At 52.0% G+C, this 21,796-nt stretch overlaps 1 protein-coding gene across 2 annotated transcripts in view; it reads left to right on the plus strand.

Moving 5' to 3' along the window:
* Nucleotides 1–21,796, plus strand: part of LOC115118750 (microtubule-associated protein RP/EB family member 3-like) — a 58,117-nt gene that overhangs the window by 2,897 nt on the left and 33,424 nt on the right. The window contains exons 1-4 of one of the 2 annotated variants that reach the window (XM_065016355.1): nucleotides 16,941–17,807; nucleotides 17,956–18,262; nucleotides 20,089–20,213; nucleotides 20,295–20,440. In XM_065016355.1, the coding sequence (XP_064872427.1) occupies nucleotides 20,093–20,213; nucleotides 20,295–20,440 (267 nt within the window). In that variant the 5' untranslated portion in view covers nucleotides 16,941–17,807; nucleotides 17,956–18,262; nucleotides 20,089–20,092. Of the gene's footprint in view, nucleotides 1–16,940; nucleotides 17,808–17,955; nucleotides 18,263–20,088; nucleotides 20,214–20,294; nucleotides 20,441–21,796 lie in introns of those variants that run through there. The other variant, XM_065016354.1, reaches the window with a different exon arrangement.

Here is a 21,796-nt window from a genome sequence, read left to right on the forward strand (position 1 = left end):
CTGTCCCTGTCCCCACCACCCTGTCCCCATTACACCCCTGTCCCCCACCCTGTCCCTGCCCCACCACCCTGTCCCCCCACACTGTCCCCCCACCCTGTCCCTGTCCCCCACCACCCTTCCCCCACCCTGTCCCTGCCCCACCACCCTGTCCCTGCCCCACCACCCTGTCCCTGCCCCCCACCCCCTGTCCCTGCCCCACCACCCTGTCCCTGTCCCCCCACCCCTGTCCCTGCCCCACCACCCTGTCCCCCTGTCCCCCACCCCGTCCCTGCCCCACCCTGTCCCTGCCCCACCACCCTGTCCCCCACCACCCCTGTCCCTGTCCCCCCACCCTGTCCCTGCCCCACCACCCTGTCCCCATTCCCCTGTCCCTGCCACCACCCTGTCCCTGCCCCACCACCCTGTCCCCCACCCTGTCCCCCCACCCTGTCCCCCCACCCTGTCCCTGCCCCACCCCCTGTCCCCACCCTGTCCCTGCCCTGTCCCTGCCCCACCACCCTGTCCCCCCCCCACCCCGTCCCCCACCCCCACCCTGTCCCCCCCACCACCCTGTCCCCCACCCTGTCCCTGCCCCACCACCCTGTCCCCCCACCCTGTCCCTGCCCCACCACCCTGTCCCCCCACCCCGTCCCTGCCCCACCACCCTGTCCCCCTTACACTGTCCCCCCACCCACCCTGTCCCTGCCCCACCACCCTGTCCCCCCACCCTGTCCCTGCCCCCTGTCCCCCCACCCCCCCTGCCCCACCACCCTGTCCCCCCACCCCCCCACCCTGTCCCTGCCCCACCACCCTGTCCCCATTACCCTGTCCCTGCCCCACCACCCTGTCCCCCACCCTGTCCCTGTCCCCCCACCCTGTCCCTGCCCCACCACCCTGTCCCCCCACCCTGTCCCTGCCCCACCACCCTGTCCCCCACCCTGTCCCCACCACCCTGTCCCACACTGTCCCCCCCACCCTGTCCCTGCCCCACCACCCTGTCCCCATTACCCTGTCCCTGCCCCACCACCCTGTCCCCCACCCTGTCCCTGCCCCCCACCCTGTCCCCCTTACACCCCCTGTCCCCCCACCCTGTCCCTGCCCCACCACCCTGTCCCTGCCCCACCACCCTGTCCCCCCCACTACCCTGTCCCTGCCCCACCACCCTGTCCCCCACCCTGTCCCTGCCCCACCACCCTGTCCCCCCCACCCTGTCCCTGCCCCACCACCCTGTCCCCCCACCCCCTGTCCTGCCCCACCACCCTGTCCCCCCACACTGTCCCCCCCCTGCCCCCCACCCTGTCCCTGTCCCCACCACCCTGTCCCCCACCCCGTCCCTGCCCCACCACCCTGTCCCCCTTACACTGCCCCCCCCCCACCCTGTCCCTGTCCCCAACACCCTGTCCCCACCACCCTGTCCCTGCCCCACCACCCTGTCCCTGCCCCACCACCCTGTCCCCCTTACACTGTCCCCCCACCCTGTCCCTGCCCCACTACCCTGTCCCTGCCCCACCACCCTGTCCCTGCCCCACCACCCTGTCCCCCACCCCGTCCCTGCCCCACCACCCCCCCTTATACTGTCCCTGCCCCCCCCACCCTGTCCCCCCCACCCCGTCCCCCCACCCCGTCCCTGCCCCACCACCCTGTCCCCCACCCCCCCACCCTGTCCCTGCCCCACCACCCTGTCCCCATTACCCTGTCCCCCCCACCACCCTGTCCCCACCACCCTGTCCCCCCACTGTCCCCATTACCTGTCCCTGCCCACACCACCCTGTCCCCCCCCACCCTGTCCCTGCCCCACCACCCTGTCCCCCCACCCTGTCCCTGCCCCACCACCCTGTCCCCATTACCCTGTCCCTGCCCCACCACCCTGTCCCCCACCCTGTCCCTGCCCCACCACCCTGTCCCCCCACACTGTCCCCCACCCTGTCCCTGCCCCACCACCCTGTCCCCATTACCCTGTCCCTGCCCCACCACCCTGTCCCCCCCCCCCACCACCCTGTCCCCCTTACACTGTCCCCTGTCCCCCACCCTGTCCCTGCCCCACCACCCTGTCCCTGCCCCACCACCCTGTCCCCCCACCCCGTCCCTGCCCCACCACCCTGTCCCCCTTTACCACCCTGTCCCTGCCCCACCACCCTGTCCCTGCCCTGTCCACCACCCTGTCCCCCCACACTGTCCCCCCCACCCTGTCCCTGCCCCACCACCCTGTCCCCATTACCCTGTCCCTGCCCCACCACCCTGTCCCCCACCCTGTCCCTGCCCCACCACCCTGTCCCCCTTACACTGTCCCCCCACCCTGTCCCTGCCCCACCACCCTGTCCCCCCCACCCTGTCCCTGCCCCACCACCTGTCCCCCACCCTGTCCCTGTCCCACCACCCTGTCCCCATTACCCCTGTCCCTGCCCCACCACCCTGTCCCCCCCACCCTGTCCCTTCCCCACCACACTGTCCCCCCACCCTGTCCCTGCCCCACCACCCTGTCCCCATTACACTGTCCCTGCCCCACCACCCTGTCCCTGCCCCACCACCCTGCCCCACCACCCCTGTCCCCCCCCTGTCCCTGCCCCACCACCCTGTCCCCCTTACACTGTCCCCCACACCTGTCCCTGCCCCCACCCTGTCCCCATTACCCTGTCCCTGCCCCACCACCCTGTCCCCCACCCTGTCCCTGCCCCACCACCCTGTCCCCATTACACTGTCCCCCCACCCTGTCCCTGCCCCACCACCCTGTCCCCCTTACCCTGTCCCCCCACCACCCTGTCCCCCCACCTGTCCCTGCCCCACCACCCTGTCCCCCTTACACTGTCCCTGTCCCCCCACCCTGTCCCCCCACTACCCTGTCCCCCCACCACCCTGCCCCACCACCCTGTCCCCCCACCACCCTGTCCCCCCACCCTGTCCCTGCCCCACCACCCTGTCCCCCACCCTGTCCCTGCCCCACCACCCTGTCCCCCACCCTGTCCCTGCCCCACCACCCTGTCCCCCTTACACTGTCCCCTGTCCCCCCCCCCACCCCGTCCCTGCCCCACCACCCTGTCCCCCCACCCCGTCCCTGCCCCACCACCCTGTCCCCCCCACACCCTGCCCCCCCACCCCCTGCCCCCACCCTGTCCCCACCACCCTGTCCCTGCCCCACCACCCTGTCCCTGCCCCACCACCCTGTCCCCTTACACTGTCCCCCACCCTGTCCCTGCCCCACTACCCTGTCCCCCCACCCCCGTCCCTGTCCCCCCACCCCGTCCCTGCCCCACCACCCTGTCCCCCTTATACCCCCTGTCCCTGCCCCCCACCCCACCACCCTGTCCCCCACCCCGTCCCTACACCCTGTCCCCCCCACTGTCCCCACCCTGTCCCTGCCCCACCACCCTGTCCCCATTACCCTGTCCCTGCCCCACCACCCTGTCCCCCACCCCGTCCCTGCCCCACCACCCTGTCCCCATTACCCTGTCCCTGCCCCACCCTGTCCCCCTTACCCTGTCCCCCACCCTGTCCCCCCACCACCCTGTCCCCATTACCCTGTCCCTGCCCCACCACCCTGTCCCCCACCCTGTCCCTGCCCCACCACCTGTCCCCATTACCCTGTCCCTGCCCCACCACCTGTCCCCCACCCTGTCCCTGCCCCACCACCCTGTCCCCCTTACACTGTCCCCCACCCTGTCCCTGCCCCACCACCCTGTCCCCATTACCCTGTCCCTGCCCCACCACCCTGTCCCCTCACCCTGTCCCTGCCCCACCACCCTGTCCCCATTACACTGTCCCTGTCCCCCACCTGTCCCTGCCCACCACCCTGTCCCTGCTCCACCACCCCTGTCCCCCACCCCGTCCCTGCCCCACCACCCTGTCCCTGCTTACACTGTCCCCCACCCTGTCCATGCCCCACCACCCTGTCCCCATTCCCTGTCCCCCCCACCACCCTGTCCCCCCACCCTGTCCCTGCCCCACCACCCTGTCCCCATTACCCTGTCCCCCCACCACCCTGTCCCCACCACCCTGTCCCCCCACCACCCTGTCCCCCCACACTGCCCCACCACCCTGTCCCCCCCACCCTGTCCCTGCCCCACCACCCTGTCCCCATTACCCCTGTCCCTGTCCCACCACCCTGCCCCCCCTGTCCTGTCCCCCACCCCCCCACCTGTCCCTTCCCACCACACTGTCCCCCACCCTGTCCCTGCCCCACCACCCTGTCCCCATTACCCTGTCCCTGCCCCACCACCCTGTCCCCCACCCTGTCCCTGCCCCACCACCCTGTCCCCCCCACTGTCCCCTGTCCCTGCCCCACCACCCTGTCCCCCACCCTGTCCCTGCCCCACCACCCTGTCCCCCTTACACTGTCCCTGCCCCACTACCCTGTCCTGCCCCACCACCCTGTCCCCCCACCCTGTCCCTGCCCCACCACCCTGTCCCCCTTACACTGTCCCCCCACCCCTGTCCCTGCCCCACCACCCTGTCCCCATTACCCTGTCCCTGCCCCACCACCCTGTCCCCCCACCCTGTCCCTGCCCCACCACCCTGTCCCCCCCACCCTGTCCCTGCCCCACCCTGCCCCACCACCCTGTCCCTGCCCCACCACCCCCTGTCCCCCCACCCTGTCCCTGCCCCCCACCTGTCCCCCCACCCTGTCCCTGCCCCACCACCCTGTCCCCATTACCCTCCCTGCCCCACCACCCTGTCCCCCCCACCCTGTCCCCATTACCCTGTCCCTGCCCCACCACCCTGTCCCCCACCCTGTCCCTGTCCCCCCCCCTCCCTGTCCCCCCACCCTTACCCTGTCCCTGCCCCACCACCCTGTCCCCCTTACACTGTCCCCTGTCCCCCACCCTGTCCCTTTCCCTAGTTTTAATCTGTGAGAGAAGCGCCACACCTGGTGGAGAGAGGCTGTAGAGCACACGTGTGGGCATAGTGCGTGTCATACGTTACATCGTGATACGTCACAATGATACGTACAGCGTCAGAGGGTCCGTTTTTTTTCAACTTTACTCCGATACTATCTGTCCCTGTCCCCCACCCTGTCCCCTGTCCCCCTGCCCCGCCACCCTGTCCCTGTCTCCCCTGACCCCCCCACCCAGTTTTTTTCAACTTTACTCCGATACTATCTCACTATTACCATGTCAATCAACGCTTGAATAGAAACGTAGTTCACACTCCTGATTTTGATGTCAACACAGTCGCTACAGTCCCATTAGGGCTCCCGAGTGGTGCAGAGGTCTAAGGCACTGCATCTCAGTGCTAGAGGCGTCGCTACAGACACCCTGTTCGAATCCAGGCTGTATCACAACCGGCCGTGATTGGGCAGCGCATAATTTTCCCAGCGTCCTGGTTTTGGCCGGTGTATGCCTTCATTATAAATAAGAATATGTTCTTAACTGACTTGCCTAGTTAAGTAAAACAAATAAAAAATAAAGTTTTCATTGCAGCCTCGTTTGAATGCCGCAGTTGCACAAATTTGTACAGAATGGGGTTAGTCACCATTTACATGTAACCAGTTCAAAAACCCAGACCGACGGATCACAATGCTCCCACATAGGGAGATAGAGCCCTGGTGTCTTTAAAAAACCCAACCGACGGATCACAATGCTCCCATATAGGGAAATAGAGCCCTGGTGTCTTTAAAAACCCGACCGACGGATCACAATGCTCCCACACAGGGAAATAGAGCCCTGGTGTCTTTAAAAAACCCAACCGACGGATCACAATGCTCCCACATAGGGAAATAGAGCCCTGGTGTCTTTAAAAAACCCGACCGACGGATCACAATGCTCCCACATAGGGAAATAGAGCCCTGGTGTCTTTAAAAAACCCGACCGACGGATCACAATGCTCCCACATAGGGAGATAGAGCCCTGGTGTCTTTAAAAAACCCGACCGACGGATCACAATGCTCCCACATAGGGAGATAGAGCCCTGGTGGCTTCAGGATATTGTTAGCTGTGGGAAATGTGGGGACCCGGTGTCTCTGGGTGCGTTCGTAAATTCACTATGCCACAGAGCTCTCAGTGTACTCTGGGTGTTCGTAAATTCACTATGCCACAGAGCTCTCAGTGTACTCTGGGTGTTCGTAAATTCACTATGCCACAGAGCTCTCAGTGTACTCTGGGTGTTCGTAAATTCACTATGCCACAGAGCTCTCAGTGTACTCTGGGTGTTCGTAAATTCACTATGCCACAGAGCTCTCAGTGTACTCTGGGTGCGTTCGTAAATTCACTATGCCACAGAGCGCTCAGTGTACTCTGGGTGTTCGTAAATTCACTATGCCACAGAGCGCTCAGTGTACTCTGGGTGTTCGTAAATTCACTATGCCACAGAGCGCTCAGTGTACTCTGGGTGTTCGTAAATTCACTATGCCACAGAGCGCTCAGTGTACTCTGGGTGTTCGTAAATTCACTATGCCACAGAGCGCTCAGTGTACTCTGGGTGTTCGTAAATTCACTATGCCACAGAGCTCTCAGTGTACTCTGGGTGTTCGTAAATTCACTATGCCACAGAGCTCTCAGTGTACTCTGGGTGTTCGTAAATTCACTATGCCACAGAGCTCTCAGTGTACTCTGGGTGTTCGTAAATTCACTATGCCACAGAGCTCTCAGTGTACTCTGGGTGTTCGTTCACTATGCCACAGAGCGCTCACTATGCCACAGAGCGCTCAGTGTACTCTGGGTGTTCGTAAATTCACTATGCCACAGAGCGCTCAGTGTACTCTGGGTGTCTTTAAAAAACCTGACCGACGGATCACAATGCTCCCACATAGGGAAATAGAGCCCTGGTGTCTTCAGGATATTGTTAGCTGTTAGTTACAGTTCCATTTAAAATGATTTGTTCAGTCATTTAATCATAATTTGACCAACAATTGTTTTAATAAATAATTGCTTAAATACATAAAAAGATCAACATTCATTACACAGTGGGTATTTGTTTCCCTGAAGGAGTTTCTGTTTGTGAATTCACAGTAGCTCTTTTTGTAAATTCAGGACCTCAATCTGCAGTAGCTTTTTCTCTCGCCCCAGCTCCAAAACATCAATATGAGCTTGGTTCATGTCAGTTCTGGGGCGTTTGCTTGGCCTGTGTTTTTTGTTGCTGGTGCAGGATCTGGGCTGGATCTGCTGCTTCTCCACAGCCCAGGGTGTCCGTTCAAGGAAAGGAAATGAATTAAAGAAAATTAACTATTTTTATTTGGCTATTTACGTGCCCATTTTGTACAACAATTGAATTGGGGCTTATGATATGAGCAGCCTTGGTATTAATGATGATGTTATGTAACATGCTGTAACGGGCCTGATAGTGGTAACACGCTGTAACGGGCCTGATAGTGGTAACATGCTGTAACGGGCCTGATAGTGGTAACACGCTGTAACGGGCCTGATAGTGGTAACACGCTGTAACGGGCCTGATAGTGGTAACACGCTGTAACGGGCCTGATAGTGGTAACACGCTGTAACGGGCCTGATAGTGGTAACACGCTGTAACGGGCCCGATAACGGTAACATTGTAGTGAAGTAGCATTAATGTTAGTTTTAACGTACTTTATAGTCATTGATATTTACCAGTTATTTATGCTTACTAAATATTAGTGAGTCGAGTTGTCTATCGTAATCATAGGGGTTAAGGAGAGGGGCAAACTGCTGGGGATCCCTGGACAGAGGCGCCCCCCTCTGGTCTGAAATAGCCCCCACCTCTCCTCTGCCGCATCCTTTTTGGCTTTTTTTCCAGCACGCCGTATCTGATTTGGGTCCCTCTTCTCTTTAATCCGTGCCGATCCATTAAGTCTGTCACATGAAATGGCCCAGGTGTTTTGGCCCAGATGTTTTGGCCCAGGTGTTTTGGCCCAGGTGTTTTGGCCCAGGTGTTTTCCAGGTGTTTTGGCCCAGGTGTTTTGGCCCAGGTGTTTTGGCCCAGGTGTTTTGGCCCAGGTGTTTTGGCCCAGGTGTTTTGACAGTCGTGTTTTCCAGTCTTTTATCCTCTAGGTGTTTTCCAGGTGTTTTGGCCCAGGTGTTTTGGCCCAGGTGTTTTGGCCCAGGTGTTTTGGCCCAGGTGTTTTGGCCCAGGTGTTTTGGCCCAGGTGTTTTGGCCCAGGTGTTTTGGCCCAGGTGTTTTCCTTCTTTTTGACAGTCGTGTTGTTTGTCTTTTTATCCTCTAGTACGTTACTAAATTCCTCCATCAAATCAAAGGTTTATTTGTCACGTGTGCCGAATACAACAGGTGTAGGTAGACCTCACAGTGAAATGCCGAATACAACAGGTGTAGGTAGACCTCACAGTGAAATGCTGAATACAACAGGTGTAGGTAGACCTCACAGTGAAATGCTGAATACAACAGGTGTAGGTAGACCTCACAGTGAAATGCTGAATACAACAGGTGTAGGTAGACCTTACAGTGAAATGCTTACTTACAGGCTCTAACCAATAGTGCAAAAAAGGTATTAGGTGAACAATAGGTAAGTACAGAAATGAAAACAACAGTAAGAAAGACAGTGAAAAATAACAGTAGCGAGGCTACATACAGTAGCGAGGCTATATACAGTAGAGGCTACATACAGTAGCGAGGCTATATACAGTAGCGAGGCTACATACAGTAGAGAGGCTATATACAGTAGCGAGGCTACATACAGTAGCGAGGCTACATACAGTAGAGAGGCTACATACAGTAGAGGGGCTACATACAGTAGCGGGGCTACATACAGTAGAGAGGCTATATACAGTAGAGAGGCTATATACAGTAGAGGGGCTACATACAGTAGCGGGGCTACATACAGTAGAGAGGCTATATACAGTAGCGAGGCTACATACAGTAGCGAGGCTACATACAGTAGAGAGGCTATATACAGTAGAGAGGCTATATACAGTAGAGGCTATATACAGTAGAGAGGCTATATACAGTAGAGGCTATATACAGTAGCGAGGCTACATACAGTAGCGAGGCTACATACAGTAGAGAGGCTACATACAGTAGAGGGGCTACATACAGTAGCGGGGCTACATACAGTAGAGAGGCTATATACAGTAGAGAGGCTATATACAGTAGAGGGGCTACATACAGTAGCGGGGCTACATACAGTAGCGGGGCTACATACAGTAGAGGGGCTACATACAGTAGCGAGGCTACATACAGTAGAGAGGCTATATACAGTAGAGGGGCTACATACAGTAGCGGGGCTACATACAGTAGAGAGGCTATATACAGTAGCGAGGCTACATACAGTAGAGAGGCTATATACAGTAGAGGCTATATAGAGTAGAGAGGCTATATACAGTAGAGAGGCTATATACAGTAGAGAGGCTATATACAGTAGCGAGGCTATATACAGTAGAGGCTATATACAGTAGAGAGGCTATATACAGTAGAGAGGCTATATACAGTAGAGAGGCTATATACAGTAGCGAGGCTATATACAGTAGAGAGGCTACATACAGTAGCGACAGTAGCGAGGCTACATACAGTAGCGAGGCTACATACAGTAGCGAGGCTACATACAGTAGCGAGGCTACATACAGTAGAGAGGCTACATACAGTAGCGACAGTAGCGAGGCTACATACAGTAGCGAGGCTACATACAGTAGCGACAGTAGAGAGGCTACATACAGTAGAGAGGCTACATACAGTAGAGAGGCTACATACAGTAGAGAGGCTACATACAGTAGAGAGGCTATATACAGTAGAGAGGCTATATACAGTAGAGAGGCTACATACAGTAGAGAGGCTACATACAGTAGCGAGGCTACATACAGTAGAGAGGCTATATACAGTAGAGAGGCTACATACAGTAGCGGGGCTACATACAGTAGAGAGGCTACATACAGTAGAGAGGCTACATACAGTAGAGAGGCTACATACAGTAGAGAGGCTATATACAGTAGAGAGGCTATATACAGTAGAGAGGCTACATACAGTAGAGAGGCTACATACAGTAGCGAGGCTACATACAGTAGAGAGGCTATATACAGTAGAGAGGCTACATACAGTAGCGGGGCTACATACAGTAGAGAGGCTATATACAGTAGAGAGGCTACATACAGTAGCGAGGCTACATACAGTAGAGAGGCTATATACAGTAGAGGCTATATACAGTAGAGAGGCTATATACAGTAGAGGCTATATACAGTAGAGAGGCTACATACAGTAGCGAGGCTACATACAGTAGAGAGGCTATATACAGTAGAGAGGCTGTATACAGTAGAGAGGCTATATACAGTAGAGAGGCTACATACAGTAGAGAGGTTATATACAGTAGAGAGGTTATATACAGTAGAGAGGCTACATACAGACACCGGTTAGTCGGGCTAATTGAGGTGGTATGTACATTTTTTAAATGTATTTTTTTACCTCTATTTAACCAGGCAAGTCAGTTAAGAACAAATTCTTATTTTCAATGACAGCCTGGGAACAGTGGGTTAACTGCCTTGTTCAGGGGCAGAACGACAGATTTGAACCTTGTCAGCTCAGGGATTCGATCTTGCAGCCTTTCGGTTACTAGTCTCAACGCTCTAATCACTAGGCTACTCTGCCTCCCCTCCACTCTAACCACAAGGCTACTCTGCCTCCCCTCCACTCTAACCACTAGGCTACTCTGCCTCCCCTCCACTCTAACCACTAGACTACCCTGCCTCCCCTCCACTCTAACCACTAGACTACCCTGCCGCCCCTCCACTCTAATCACTAGACTACCTGCCGTCCCTCCACTCTAACCACTAGGCTACTCTGCCTCCCCTCCACTCTAACCACTAGACTACCCTGCCTCCCCTCCACTCTAACCACTAGACTACCCTGCCGCCCCTCCACTCTAATCACTAGACTACCTGCCGTCCCTTCACTCTAACCACTAGGCTACCCTGCCGCCCCTCCACTCTAACCACTAGGCTACCCTGCCGCCCCTCCACTCTAACCACTAGGCTACCTGCCGTCCCTTCACTCTAACCCAGGGTGGGCAAACTTTTTGACTCGCGGGCCACAATGGGTTCTAAAATTTGACAGAGGGGCCGGGCCAGGAGCATTTGGAGGGAGTGTTTGGGCCGGATATACTAAAGCATTAAATGTAGTGTGTGCAAACCTCATAGCACAGTAAGAACACTACAACCCAATTTATTAACTGTCTTTCAAATGTGAAAAATAGCCCTTATCAGTTAATAAATTTGTCTCAAGGAATATGCAAGATATGGCATTTACATACTATTTCGCAGATACTGGGAGAAGGAAATGTAAATAGATTAAAATAACATACGCACTGTGATTTATCAAGATTGCGTCTGTTTTTAATAAGTTTCAATCGAAGGTGCAAAGTTAAAGAAATCAACATTTATTGAAAAATGGAATCACTTTCAACATTCAAAACATATTATTACACAACGAAATACTCAAGCTCAATAATATCTACTTGTGTTAAACTCCGCAAAATCATGGATGGATTGTCCTGACCGCGCGCTCTACAAACTCGCCACGGACGCCCTCGCCTTCACGCGCAAACAGTACACGTGTATCGTTGCCAAGCACACAGACATAGGCTGTATTAAATATCCTACCTGCAGCTGAAAATTTACATTTAAATTAAGAGCGATGTGCGGCGTGTTAATTAAGCTACTGTACCGCTGCTGTGCGTAAATGCGCATTGCTCTTAATTAAAAGACGCACTTCCAAACTTTCCATAGGCATTTTTTCATAACACAGCAGAAAAACTCACCATTTCAGTGGGAACAGTGTTGTTGGTCTCCCTTTTTTGCCAGTGCATCAAAGTCTGGAGTTAGTTTTGTTGTGGCAATTCTCAGGACAGATCTGAGGTGTTGGTCAGTTAACTTGGATCTGTGATGGGCTTTGTTGATTTTCATGACGCTAAACGTCTGCTCACACACGTAGGTCGAGCCAAACAACACCAGCATCTTCTGCGCCGTCCTCCGGAGGTTTGGAAACGCGGTCTCGTTAAGTGAAGCGTAAAAGTCATTCAGTTTAAGAGACTTGAACTTCTCCTTTGAGACGGAGTCAGACTGAAGATCGATCAGTTCCAATTGCAGCTCCTGCGGTGCTGATTCGGGGTCTTGTGACAGGGGACAGGACACCAGTTGAAGTGACTTGTCAATTTTTTCAAAATCACAGAACCGACGGCAAAATTCTCTGTGCAGATCGTCCAGTGATTTGAAGTATTTCTTCGCATTTCGGGCGGCCTCTTTCTGCACGGCTAGTGTGGGGAAATGTGCGAAAGATTTGTTTGACATTTGCCTGGAGAATAAAACCAGCTTGGATTTGAAGGCTCTCACATTTGTGTACATGTCGTGCGCAAACTGATCTTTCCCCTGTAGCTTCACGTTCAGCTCATTCATGTGTGAAAATATGTCCACAGCAAACGCAAAGTCACAAAGCCAGTTTGTGTCGCTCAGCTCGGGAATTCTTGGTTTCCCCATTAAATTAAAAATGAGCGAATCTCGTCTTTGAGCTCCCAGACTCGTTGAAACACTTTCCCCAAACTTAACCAGCGGACGCGAGAGTGGTAAATTAGGTCCTGGTGATCCGCATTAGTTTCTTCCAGGAACGTAATGAACTGACGATGATTAAGTCCCCTTGCTCGTATGAAGTTAACAAGTTTTACAACTGGATCCACGACGTGATTAAGCTGCAATACAGACTTACACAGAGACTCCTGATGAATGATGCAGTGAAGTAAAATAACATCCTGGTCAGGGTTTTCTTCTTTCACTTTATCCTGGATTCTTTTCAGCAGCCCGATGTTTTTTCCAGTTAAATTTGGCGATCCATCCGTGGTGACATTGGCAAGTTTACTCCAAGGTAGCTTCATTCTCTCGATGACAGCAGACACCTGTTCATATAAGTCCTCTCCTCGCGTTTTCCCTTTCAGTGATTCCATGCTCAAAAGCTCCTCCGTTATCTCAAAACTGTCGTTAATCCCTCGGATAAAAATTAGGAGCTGAGCAGTGTCTTTTATGTCGTTACTTTCATCCAGTGCTAGTGAATATAACTTAAAGGACTCCGCCTTTTTGTTTAACTCGCTGACTATATCTTCGTCAATCAGTTCCACGCGGCGAGTCACTGTCCTGCGTGCTAAACTGATTTTTTCAAACTTGGCTTTGCTCTCCGGACACAAGAGACCTGCTGTCTCTACCATGCACTCTTTCAAAAACTCGCCTTCGGAGAAAGGCTTGCTAGCCTTTGCTAATTTCAATGCCAGCAAATAACTTGCCTTGGTACTTGACTCTTGAATTGCAGTTTGTCGGTGAAAAAAGTTCTGTTGACTCTGTAAATTAGCTGCCAACCTCTGAGCAGTAGCCGCCCGTTCTTGTGTTGACTGCTTGCTAGCATAGTTTGCATGCTTCGTGGCAAAGTGACGGCTGATATTGTACTCTTTGAAAACCGCAACAGCTTCTTGGCATATCAGACATACAGCCGTTGATCGGACTTCAGTGAAGAAGTATTTTGTTGTCCACTCCTTATTAAACACTCGGCATTCGCTGTCCACTTTCCTTCTCTTTGGTCCGCTCATTTTCACAGAAGGTTTTAATGGTGACGTGAAACGAAGTGAAAATTAAAGTGAAATAAAGAGAAATACGCGCCACTCCAACAACGGTCAATGTGTTTTGAGTGCGCCATCTATTGGGGAAACGTGGGCATTGCAGGGAAAGGGGAAAAAAGGAGGTTTTTACTATAATTTGGACAAGTTCGGCGGGCCGGATTAAAAAGCCTAACGGGCCGTATGTGGCCCGCGGGCCGTAGTTTGCCCATGTCTGCTCTAACCACTAGGCTACCTGCCGTCCCTTCACTCTAACCACTAGGCTACCCTGCCGCCCCTCCACTCTAACCACTAGGCTACTCTGCCGCCCCTCCACTCTAACCACTAGGCTACCCTGCCGCTCCTCCACTCTAACCACTAGACTACCCTGCCGCCCCTCCACTCTAACCACTAGGCTACTCTGCCGCCCCTATACATGAATGTATAGTTAAAGTGACTATGCATATATGATGAACAGAGAGTAGCAGCAGCGTAAAAGAGGGGTTGGGGGGAACACAATGCAAATAGTCCGGGTAGCCATTTGATTACCTGTTCAGGAGTCTTATGGCTTGGGGAGAAGCCTTTTTGTCCTAGACTTGGCACTCCGGTACCGCTTGCCATGCAGTATTAGAGAGAACAGTCTATCACTGGCGTGGCTGGGTTCTTAGACAATTTTTAGGGCCTTCCTCTGACACCGCCTTGTGTAGAGGTCCTGGATGGCAGGAAGCTTGGCCCCGGTGATGTACTGGGCCGTGCACACTACCCTCTGTAGTGCCTTGCGGTCGGAGGCCGAGCAGTTGCCGTACCAAGCAGTTACCAGGCAGTGATGCAACCAGGATGCTCTCGATTTTGCAGCTGTAGAACCTTTTGAGGATCTGAGGACCCATGCCAAATCTTTTTAGTTTCCTGGGGGGGGGATAGGCTTTGTCGTGCCCTCTTCACGACTGTCTTGGTGTGTTTGGACCATTCTAGTTTGTTGGTGATGTGGTAACCAAGGAACTTGAAGCTCTCAACCTGCTCCACTACAGCCCCCTCGATGAGAATGGGGGCGTGCTCGGTGCTCCTTTTCCTGTAGTCCACAATCATCTCCTTAGTCTTGGTTACGTTGAGGGATAGGTTGTTATTCTGGCACCACCCGGCCAGGTCTCTGACCTCCTCCCTATAGGCTGTCTCGTTGTTGGTGATCAAACCACTGTTGTGTCGTCTGCAAACTTAATGATGGTGTTGGAGTCGTGCCTGGCCATGCAGTAGTGGGTGAACAGGGAGTACAGGAGGGGACTGAGCACGCACCCCTGAGGGGCTCCAGTGTTGAGGATCAGTGTGGCAGATGTGTTGCTACCTACCCTCACCACCTGGGGGCGGCAGGAAGTCCAGGATCCAGTTGCAGAGGGAGGTGTTTAGTCCCAGGGTCCTTAGCTTAGTGATGAGCTTTGAGGGTATTATGGTGTTGAACGCTGAGCTGTAGTCAATGAATAGCATTCTCACATTGGTGTTCCTTTTGTCCAGGTGGGAAAGGGCAGTGTGGAATGCAATAGAGAACGCATCATCTGTGGATCTGTTTGGTCGGTATTAAAATTGGAGCTGGTCTAGGGTTTCTGGGAAAATGGTGTTGATGTGAGCCATGACCAGCCTTTCAAAGCACTTCATGGCTACGGATGTGAGTGCTACAGGTCGGTAGTCATTTAGGCAGGTTGCCTTGGTGTTCTTGTGCACAGGGACTATGGTGGTCTGCTTGAAACATGTTGGTATTACAGACTCAATCAGGGACATGTTGAAAATGTCAGTGAAGACACCTGCCAGTTGGTCAGCACATGCCCGGAGCACACGTCCTGGTAATCAGTCTAGCCCCGCAGCCTTGTGAATGTTGACCTGTTTAAAGGTCTTACTCACGTTGGTTACAGAGAGCGTGATCACACAGTCGTACGGAACAGCTGATGCTCTCATGCATGCCTCAGTGTTGCTTGCCTTGAAGTGAGCATAGAAGTGATTTAGACAGATACATGGTCTCCACACACTGAGACAGAGAGGTGCTGTCCAGACAGCATCAGATACATGGTCTCCACATACTGAGACAGAGAGGTGCTGTTTCACTGTCCAGACAGCATCAGATACATGGTCTCCACATACTGAGACAGAGAGGTGCTGTCCAGACAGCATCAGATACATGGTCTCCACATACTGAGACAGAGAGGTGCTGTTTCACTGTCCAGACAGCATCAGATACATGGTCTCCACATACTGAGACAGAGAGGTGCTGTTTCACTGTCCAGACAGCATCAGATACATGGTCTATACATACTGAGACAGAGAGGTGCTGTTTTGCTCACTTGTATGCTTTAACTGAGACTAATGCTTCTTTCAGTTGGCGCAAGCAACACTCTATCAAATAAATGATCAATATTTCTATATTTTATTTGGACGGGCAACGAGGTACGGTAGGGCAGGGAGGTACGGTAGGGCGTTTTATTTGGACGGGCAGGAGGTACGGTAGGGCAGGGAGGTACGGTAGGGCAGGGAGGTACGGTAGGGCGTTTTATTTGGACAGGCAGGAGGTACGGTAGGGCAGGGAGGTACGGTAGGGCGTTTTATTTGGACGGGCAGGAGGTACGGTAGGGCAGGGAGGTACGGTAGGGCGTTTTATTTGGACGGGCAGGAGGTACGGTAGGGCGTTTTATTTGGACGGGCAGGAGGTACGGTAGGGCAGGGCGTTTTATTTGGACGGGCAGGAGGTACGTTAGGGCGTTTTATTTGGACGGGCAGGAGGTACGGTAGGGCAGGGAGGTACGGTAGGGCATTTTATTTGGACGGGCAGGAGGTACGGTAGGGCGTTTTATTTGGACGGGCAGGAGGTACGGTAGGGCGTTTTATTTGGACGGGCAGGAGGTACGGTAGGGCAGGGAGGTACGGTAGGGCGTTTTATTTGGACGGGCAGGAGGTACGGTAGGGCGTTTTATTTGGACGGGCAGGAGGTACGGTAGGGCGTTTTATTTGGACGGGCAGGAGGTACGGTAGGGCGTTTTATTTGGACGGGCAGGGAGGTACGGTATGGCGTGCCAGGCCATAACGCCGGCCCTGCAGTGAATTGACGTTGAACATCGCCAATGCATCAGTTCAATTTGGCCTAAATGGTCAATGAAAAACATTTTATTTTTTAATTTGACCTTTATTTAACTAGGCAAGTCAGTTAAGAACAAATTCTTATTTTCAATGACGGCCTAGGAACAGTGGGTTAACTGCATGTTCAGGGGCAGAACGACAGATTTGTACCTTGTCAGCTCGGGGGTTTGAACTTGCAACCTTCCGGTTACTAGAACAACGCTCTAACCACTAGGCTACCCTGCCGCCCCATTGCCTATAGTTAGAAACATCTCAAGGATGATCAATGGAAACAACTGATGCAACTGAGCTCAATTTCGGGTCTCATAACAAAGGGTCTGAATACTTATGTAAGTAAGTTATTTCTGTTTAAAAAAAAAAATTTATCTTTATAAATGTGCAAACATTTCTAAAAACCAGTTTTTTTTTTCTTCAAATAAGGCTGTAACATAGCAAAATGTGGAAAAAGTCAAGGGGTCTGAATACTTTCCGAATGCTCTGTATACTCAGAAGTGGTAGATGGGATGCATGCCTCCTGAGTCTGACTAGGGCCCCACTTCTTCCTCTTCTCCTGCATTGGTGTTTTGGTGTAGACCCCGGGATGAATAGAGCTGCCTTGGGAAGTTCAAACAATGGATCCAGGTCAGCGAAGATTCATTTCTGGCGAGTGACCGCAGATCTAATATTTCGGCTGTAGGTAATAATACAATAAATGCTATCTGCAAATAATGTAAGAAATAAAACAATATAGAAAAAGTTGTCTAGGAGCTAGAAACAGGGTGGCCATGTATGTCAGTGCCATCGTAAGTCAGTGTGGATAGTCTGTGGGAATGTTAGCCATTTATCAAACCTGCATATACCACACAACCTTGTCAGTAATAAGAATTGGGAAACTTGTTTAGTGCAATGATGTATTGATAGGAAGTATCATATGGGGTTTAGCATAAACAACAAAAATAATATTTCAATAAAATCAACAACAAATGAATAGTCCTGTCAGAGTTAGCATGTCAATTAGGAAACCGTAGTCCTATTAGAACCTGTTGTTGAGCCTTTAAGTCCTTGAATGGCTATTTTACCACCACAACATTGGTTTGGGCAACGAAAGAGGCCTAAAATCCCTCGTAGCACACAACAAAAACATGCTAGCCTTCCCCCACCATGGACTTGCAGTCGATTCAAAATGGCCCCTGTGGCTTGGACACGCCCCACACCGCCCCCATACCTGCAACCTTAAAGACTTACTTCATAATGGGTAACTATCTTCACAAACAGTGTGTTAGTGTAGTCTTGGCCCAGTATATACCAACACATTATTTTCATATATTCATTATTTCATTTCTTTTAGGGGCAACGTTTCATTTCATTTTCACGTTATGCTTTTTTGGTAACTCATGTTACAGTATTATGGCCAGGGGATAGAAGCTGTTTTGGAGCCTGTTGATCTGAGTCTTGATGCACCAGTATCGCCTGCCAGACGGAAGCATGGAGAACAGTCCATGTCTCGGGTAGCTGGAGTCTTTGGCAATTCTTCGGGCCTTTCTCAGACACCTGGCATGTACGTCCTGGATAGCTGGAAGCTCACCCCCAGTGATGCGCTGGGCCGTCCGCACCACCCTCTGTAGGGCTTTCCGGTCGAGGGCAGTACAGTTGCCATACCAGACGGTAATACAGCAAGTCAGGATGCTCTCGCTGGTGCAGCTGTAAAAGGTTAGAGTCTATGGATTCTTCAATTACATTGAGCTGATTTCTGACGTGCTGTTCCTTCTTTTTCCGTAGTGTATTTCTGTATTGTTTTAGTGATTCAGCATAATGCAGGCATAGTCTCAGGTTTTCTGGGTCTCTATGTTTTTGGTTGGATAGGTTTCTCGATTTCTTTCTTAGGTTTTTTCATTCTTCATCAAACCATTTGTCATTGTTGTTAATCTAATTGTTAAATTTAATAGGGAAGCTGAGAGGTCAAATAAACTGTTTGGGTTTTCTACTGCCAAGTTTACACCTTCACTATTACAGTGAAATCTTTGGTCCAGGAAATTGTCTAGAAGGCATTGCATTTGTTGTTGCCTAATTGATTTTTGTTAGATTTCCACACTATTTTCTTTCCATTTATAGCATTACTTAATATTATTCAGTTCCTTTGGCACCCATATTACATCTTTGGTCGATACCGATATATGATATTTTCCTTGTCAAAAAACCCGATATAACATTTTTTTACTGTCTTTTTAAGTATTCTAGTATAGTTAAATAGCTGAAACACAAACACACACTGACCAAAAAGTTATTTTGTTGGCATTTACGTATGTCCCAGTAAAACATAATCAAAACCTACTTCTTTCACTATTTCAGCTGTGTCTGTAACATTTCAGGTAAACTCTGTTTCTTGTCTGCATTGAAGTAGCGGTCCTTGTACCTAGCATCGAGCACGGTGACGACACAGTAAAGAGGCTCAGAGAGAATGCCTGTTGAAGAAGTAGCGGTCCTTGTACCTAGCATTGAGCACGGTGACGACACAGTAAAGAGAGAATGCCTGTTAAAGAAGTAGCGGTCCTTGTACCTAGCATCGAGCATGGTGACGACACAGTAAAGAGAGAATGCCTGTTAAAGAAGTAGCGGTCCTTGTACCTAGCATCGAGCATGGTGGTGACACAGTAAAGAGGCTCAGAGAGAATGCCTATTAAAGAAGTAGCGGTCCTTGTACCTAGCATCGAGCACGGTGACGACACAGTAAAGAGGCTCAGAGAGAATGCCTGTTGAAGAAGTAGTGGTCCTTGTACATAGCATCGAGCACGGTGACGACACAGTAAAGAGGCTCAGAGAGAATGCCTGTTGAAGAAGTAGTGGTCCTTGTACCTAGCATCGAGCATGGTGACGACACAGTAAAGAGAGAATGCCTGTTGAAGAAGTAGCGGTCCTTGTACCTAGCATTGAACATGGTGACGACACAGTAAAGAGAGAATGCCTGTTGAAGAAGTAGCGGTCCTTGTACCTAGCATTGAGCATGGTGACGACACAGTAAAGAGAGAATGCCTGTTAAAGAAGTAGCGGTCCTTGTACCTAGCATTGAGCATGGTGACGACACAGTAAAGAGGCTCAGAGAGAATGCCTGTTGAAGAAGTAGTGGTCCTTGTACCTAGCATTGAGCATGGTGACGACACAGTAAAGAGGCTCAGAGAGAATGCCTATTAAAGAAGTAGCGGTCCTTGTACCTAGCATTGAGCATGGTGACGACACAGTAAAGAGGCTCAGAGAGAATGCCTATTAAAGAAGTAGCGGTCCTTGTACCTAGCATCGAGCACGGTGACGACACAGTAAAGAGAGAATGCCTGTTAAAGAAGTAGCGGTCCTTGTACCTAGCATCGAGCACGGTGACGACACAGTAAAGAGAGAATGCCTGTTAAAGAAGTAGCGGTCCTTGTACCTAGCATTGAGCATGGTGGCGACACAGTAAAGAGAGAATGCCTGTTAAAGGAGTAGCGGTCCTTGTACCTAGCATTGAGCACGGTGACGACACAGTAAACACCTGTGTGTTGCAGGTTGATGGCGGTGAATGTATTCTCCATCTCTTCGGCTCTGGAGAACCTGAGTCGTCATGAGATGCTGTCCTGGGTCAACGACTCTCTACGGCTCACCTACACCAAGATAGAACAACTGTGTTCAGGTAACACGCACACACATTTCAATCATTTAGATTAATGTCGTAATGATATGATATGCTAACTTGTAAATGCTGTGTGTGTAGGTGCAGTGTATTGTCAGTTCATGGACATGTTGTTCCCTGGCTGTGTCCTGCTGAAGAAGGTGAAGTTCGCAGCCCGGCTGGAACATGAGTTCATCAACAACTTCAAGGTCCTACAGGCCTCCTTCAAGAGAATGGGCGTAGACAAGGTACACACACACACACACACACACACACACACCCTTACCTACAAGTCCTCCTTCAAGAGGACGAGCGTAGACAAGGTATCATCATCATCAATGAAAGGTCCAAATAATTCTGTTTTCCTTTGTCTTTTTTTTGTGGCATCTTGTACAACAGCTGTTGAAACTAACACTGTAGAAAGTTTGAAACAAATAAATGTGATCAGTGTTATTTCCTGATAGTTTTTGGATGAAAATACCATCTACACAGGACCTTCTGATCAGCAGGTTTTACATGGGTGGAGTTTTGGCTCGCCTGGTGACATCATCAGGCGGTATAAGTCAATAACAAATAATTCCACACATTTTAGACCATTCCATTGATACGGAAGTGAAACCCACCTGGTACACCGGGCCATGCAAATGGACCAATAACAGCTTGTTTTCAGGTTACATATCCCTCCAATTACACCTCTCACTCAGACCACTCCCACACAGACCACTCCCACACAGACCACCTCTCACTCAGACCACTCCCACACAGTCCTCGCTAAATTCATGACTCAAATTCTAAATTTTTTTTGTAGCTTTTTGACAATATTAAATGGAAAACTATTAGTCCTACTGTTAACACTGTACTCGCTCAGTCTAGAGGTTCTAGGCTTGTCTAAGTGTTCTGTAACCGGACTCCATGTGTGTAGACAGGAGAAGCAAGCCTATATGTCCAGGTGTTGACTGCATGTACCCAGGAGACACCTTACCTTGGTCCAGGGCCAGCTCTGTCTCTCTCTTTTGTCTTTAAAAAAAAAAAAAAAAAACTTTTTTCTCCCCAATTTTGTAATTTTTCTCTTTCCAATTGTTGTAGTAGCTACTATCTTGTCTCATCGCTACAACTCCCGTACGGGCTCGGGAGAGACGAAGGTTGAAAGTCATGTGTCCTCCGATACACAACCCAACCAGCCGTACTGCTTCTTAACACAGCGCGCATCCAACCCGGAAGCCAGCCGCACCAATGTGTCGGAGGGTACACCTTGGTTAGCGCTCACTGCGCCCGGCCCGCCACAGGAGTCGCTGGTGCGCGATGAGACAAGGACATCCCTACCGACCAAGCCCTCCCTAACCCGGGCGACGCTAGGCCAATTGTGCGTCGCCCCACGGACCTCCCGGTTGCAGCCGGTTACGACAGAGCCTGGATGCGAACCCAGGGACTCTGATGGCACAGCTGGCGCTGCAGTACAGCGCCCTTAACCACTGCGCCACCCGGGAGGCCAGCTCTGTCTCTCTTGACCTCTTGACCTCTCGGTCGCAGCCGGTTACGACAGAGCCTGGATGCGAACCCAGGGACTCTGATGGCACAGCTGGCGCTGCAGTACAGCGCCCTTA

Source organism: Oncorhynchus nerka, unplaced genomic scaffold (assembly GCF_034236695.1).
Source record: "Oncorhynchus nerka isolate Pitt River unplaced genomic scaffold, Oner_Uvic_2.0 unplaced_scaffold_511___fragment_3, whole genome shotgun sequence".
In the NCBI taxonomy this organism is placed as follows: Eukaryota; Metazoa; Chordata; class Actinopteri; order Salmoniformes; family Salmonidae; genus Oncorhynchus; species Oncorhynchus nerka.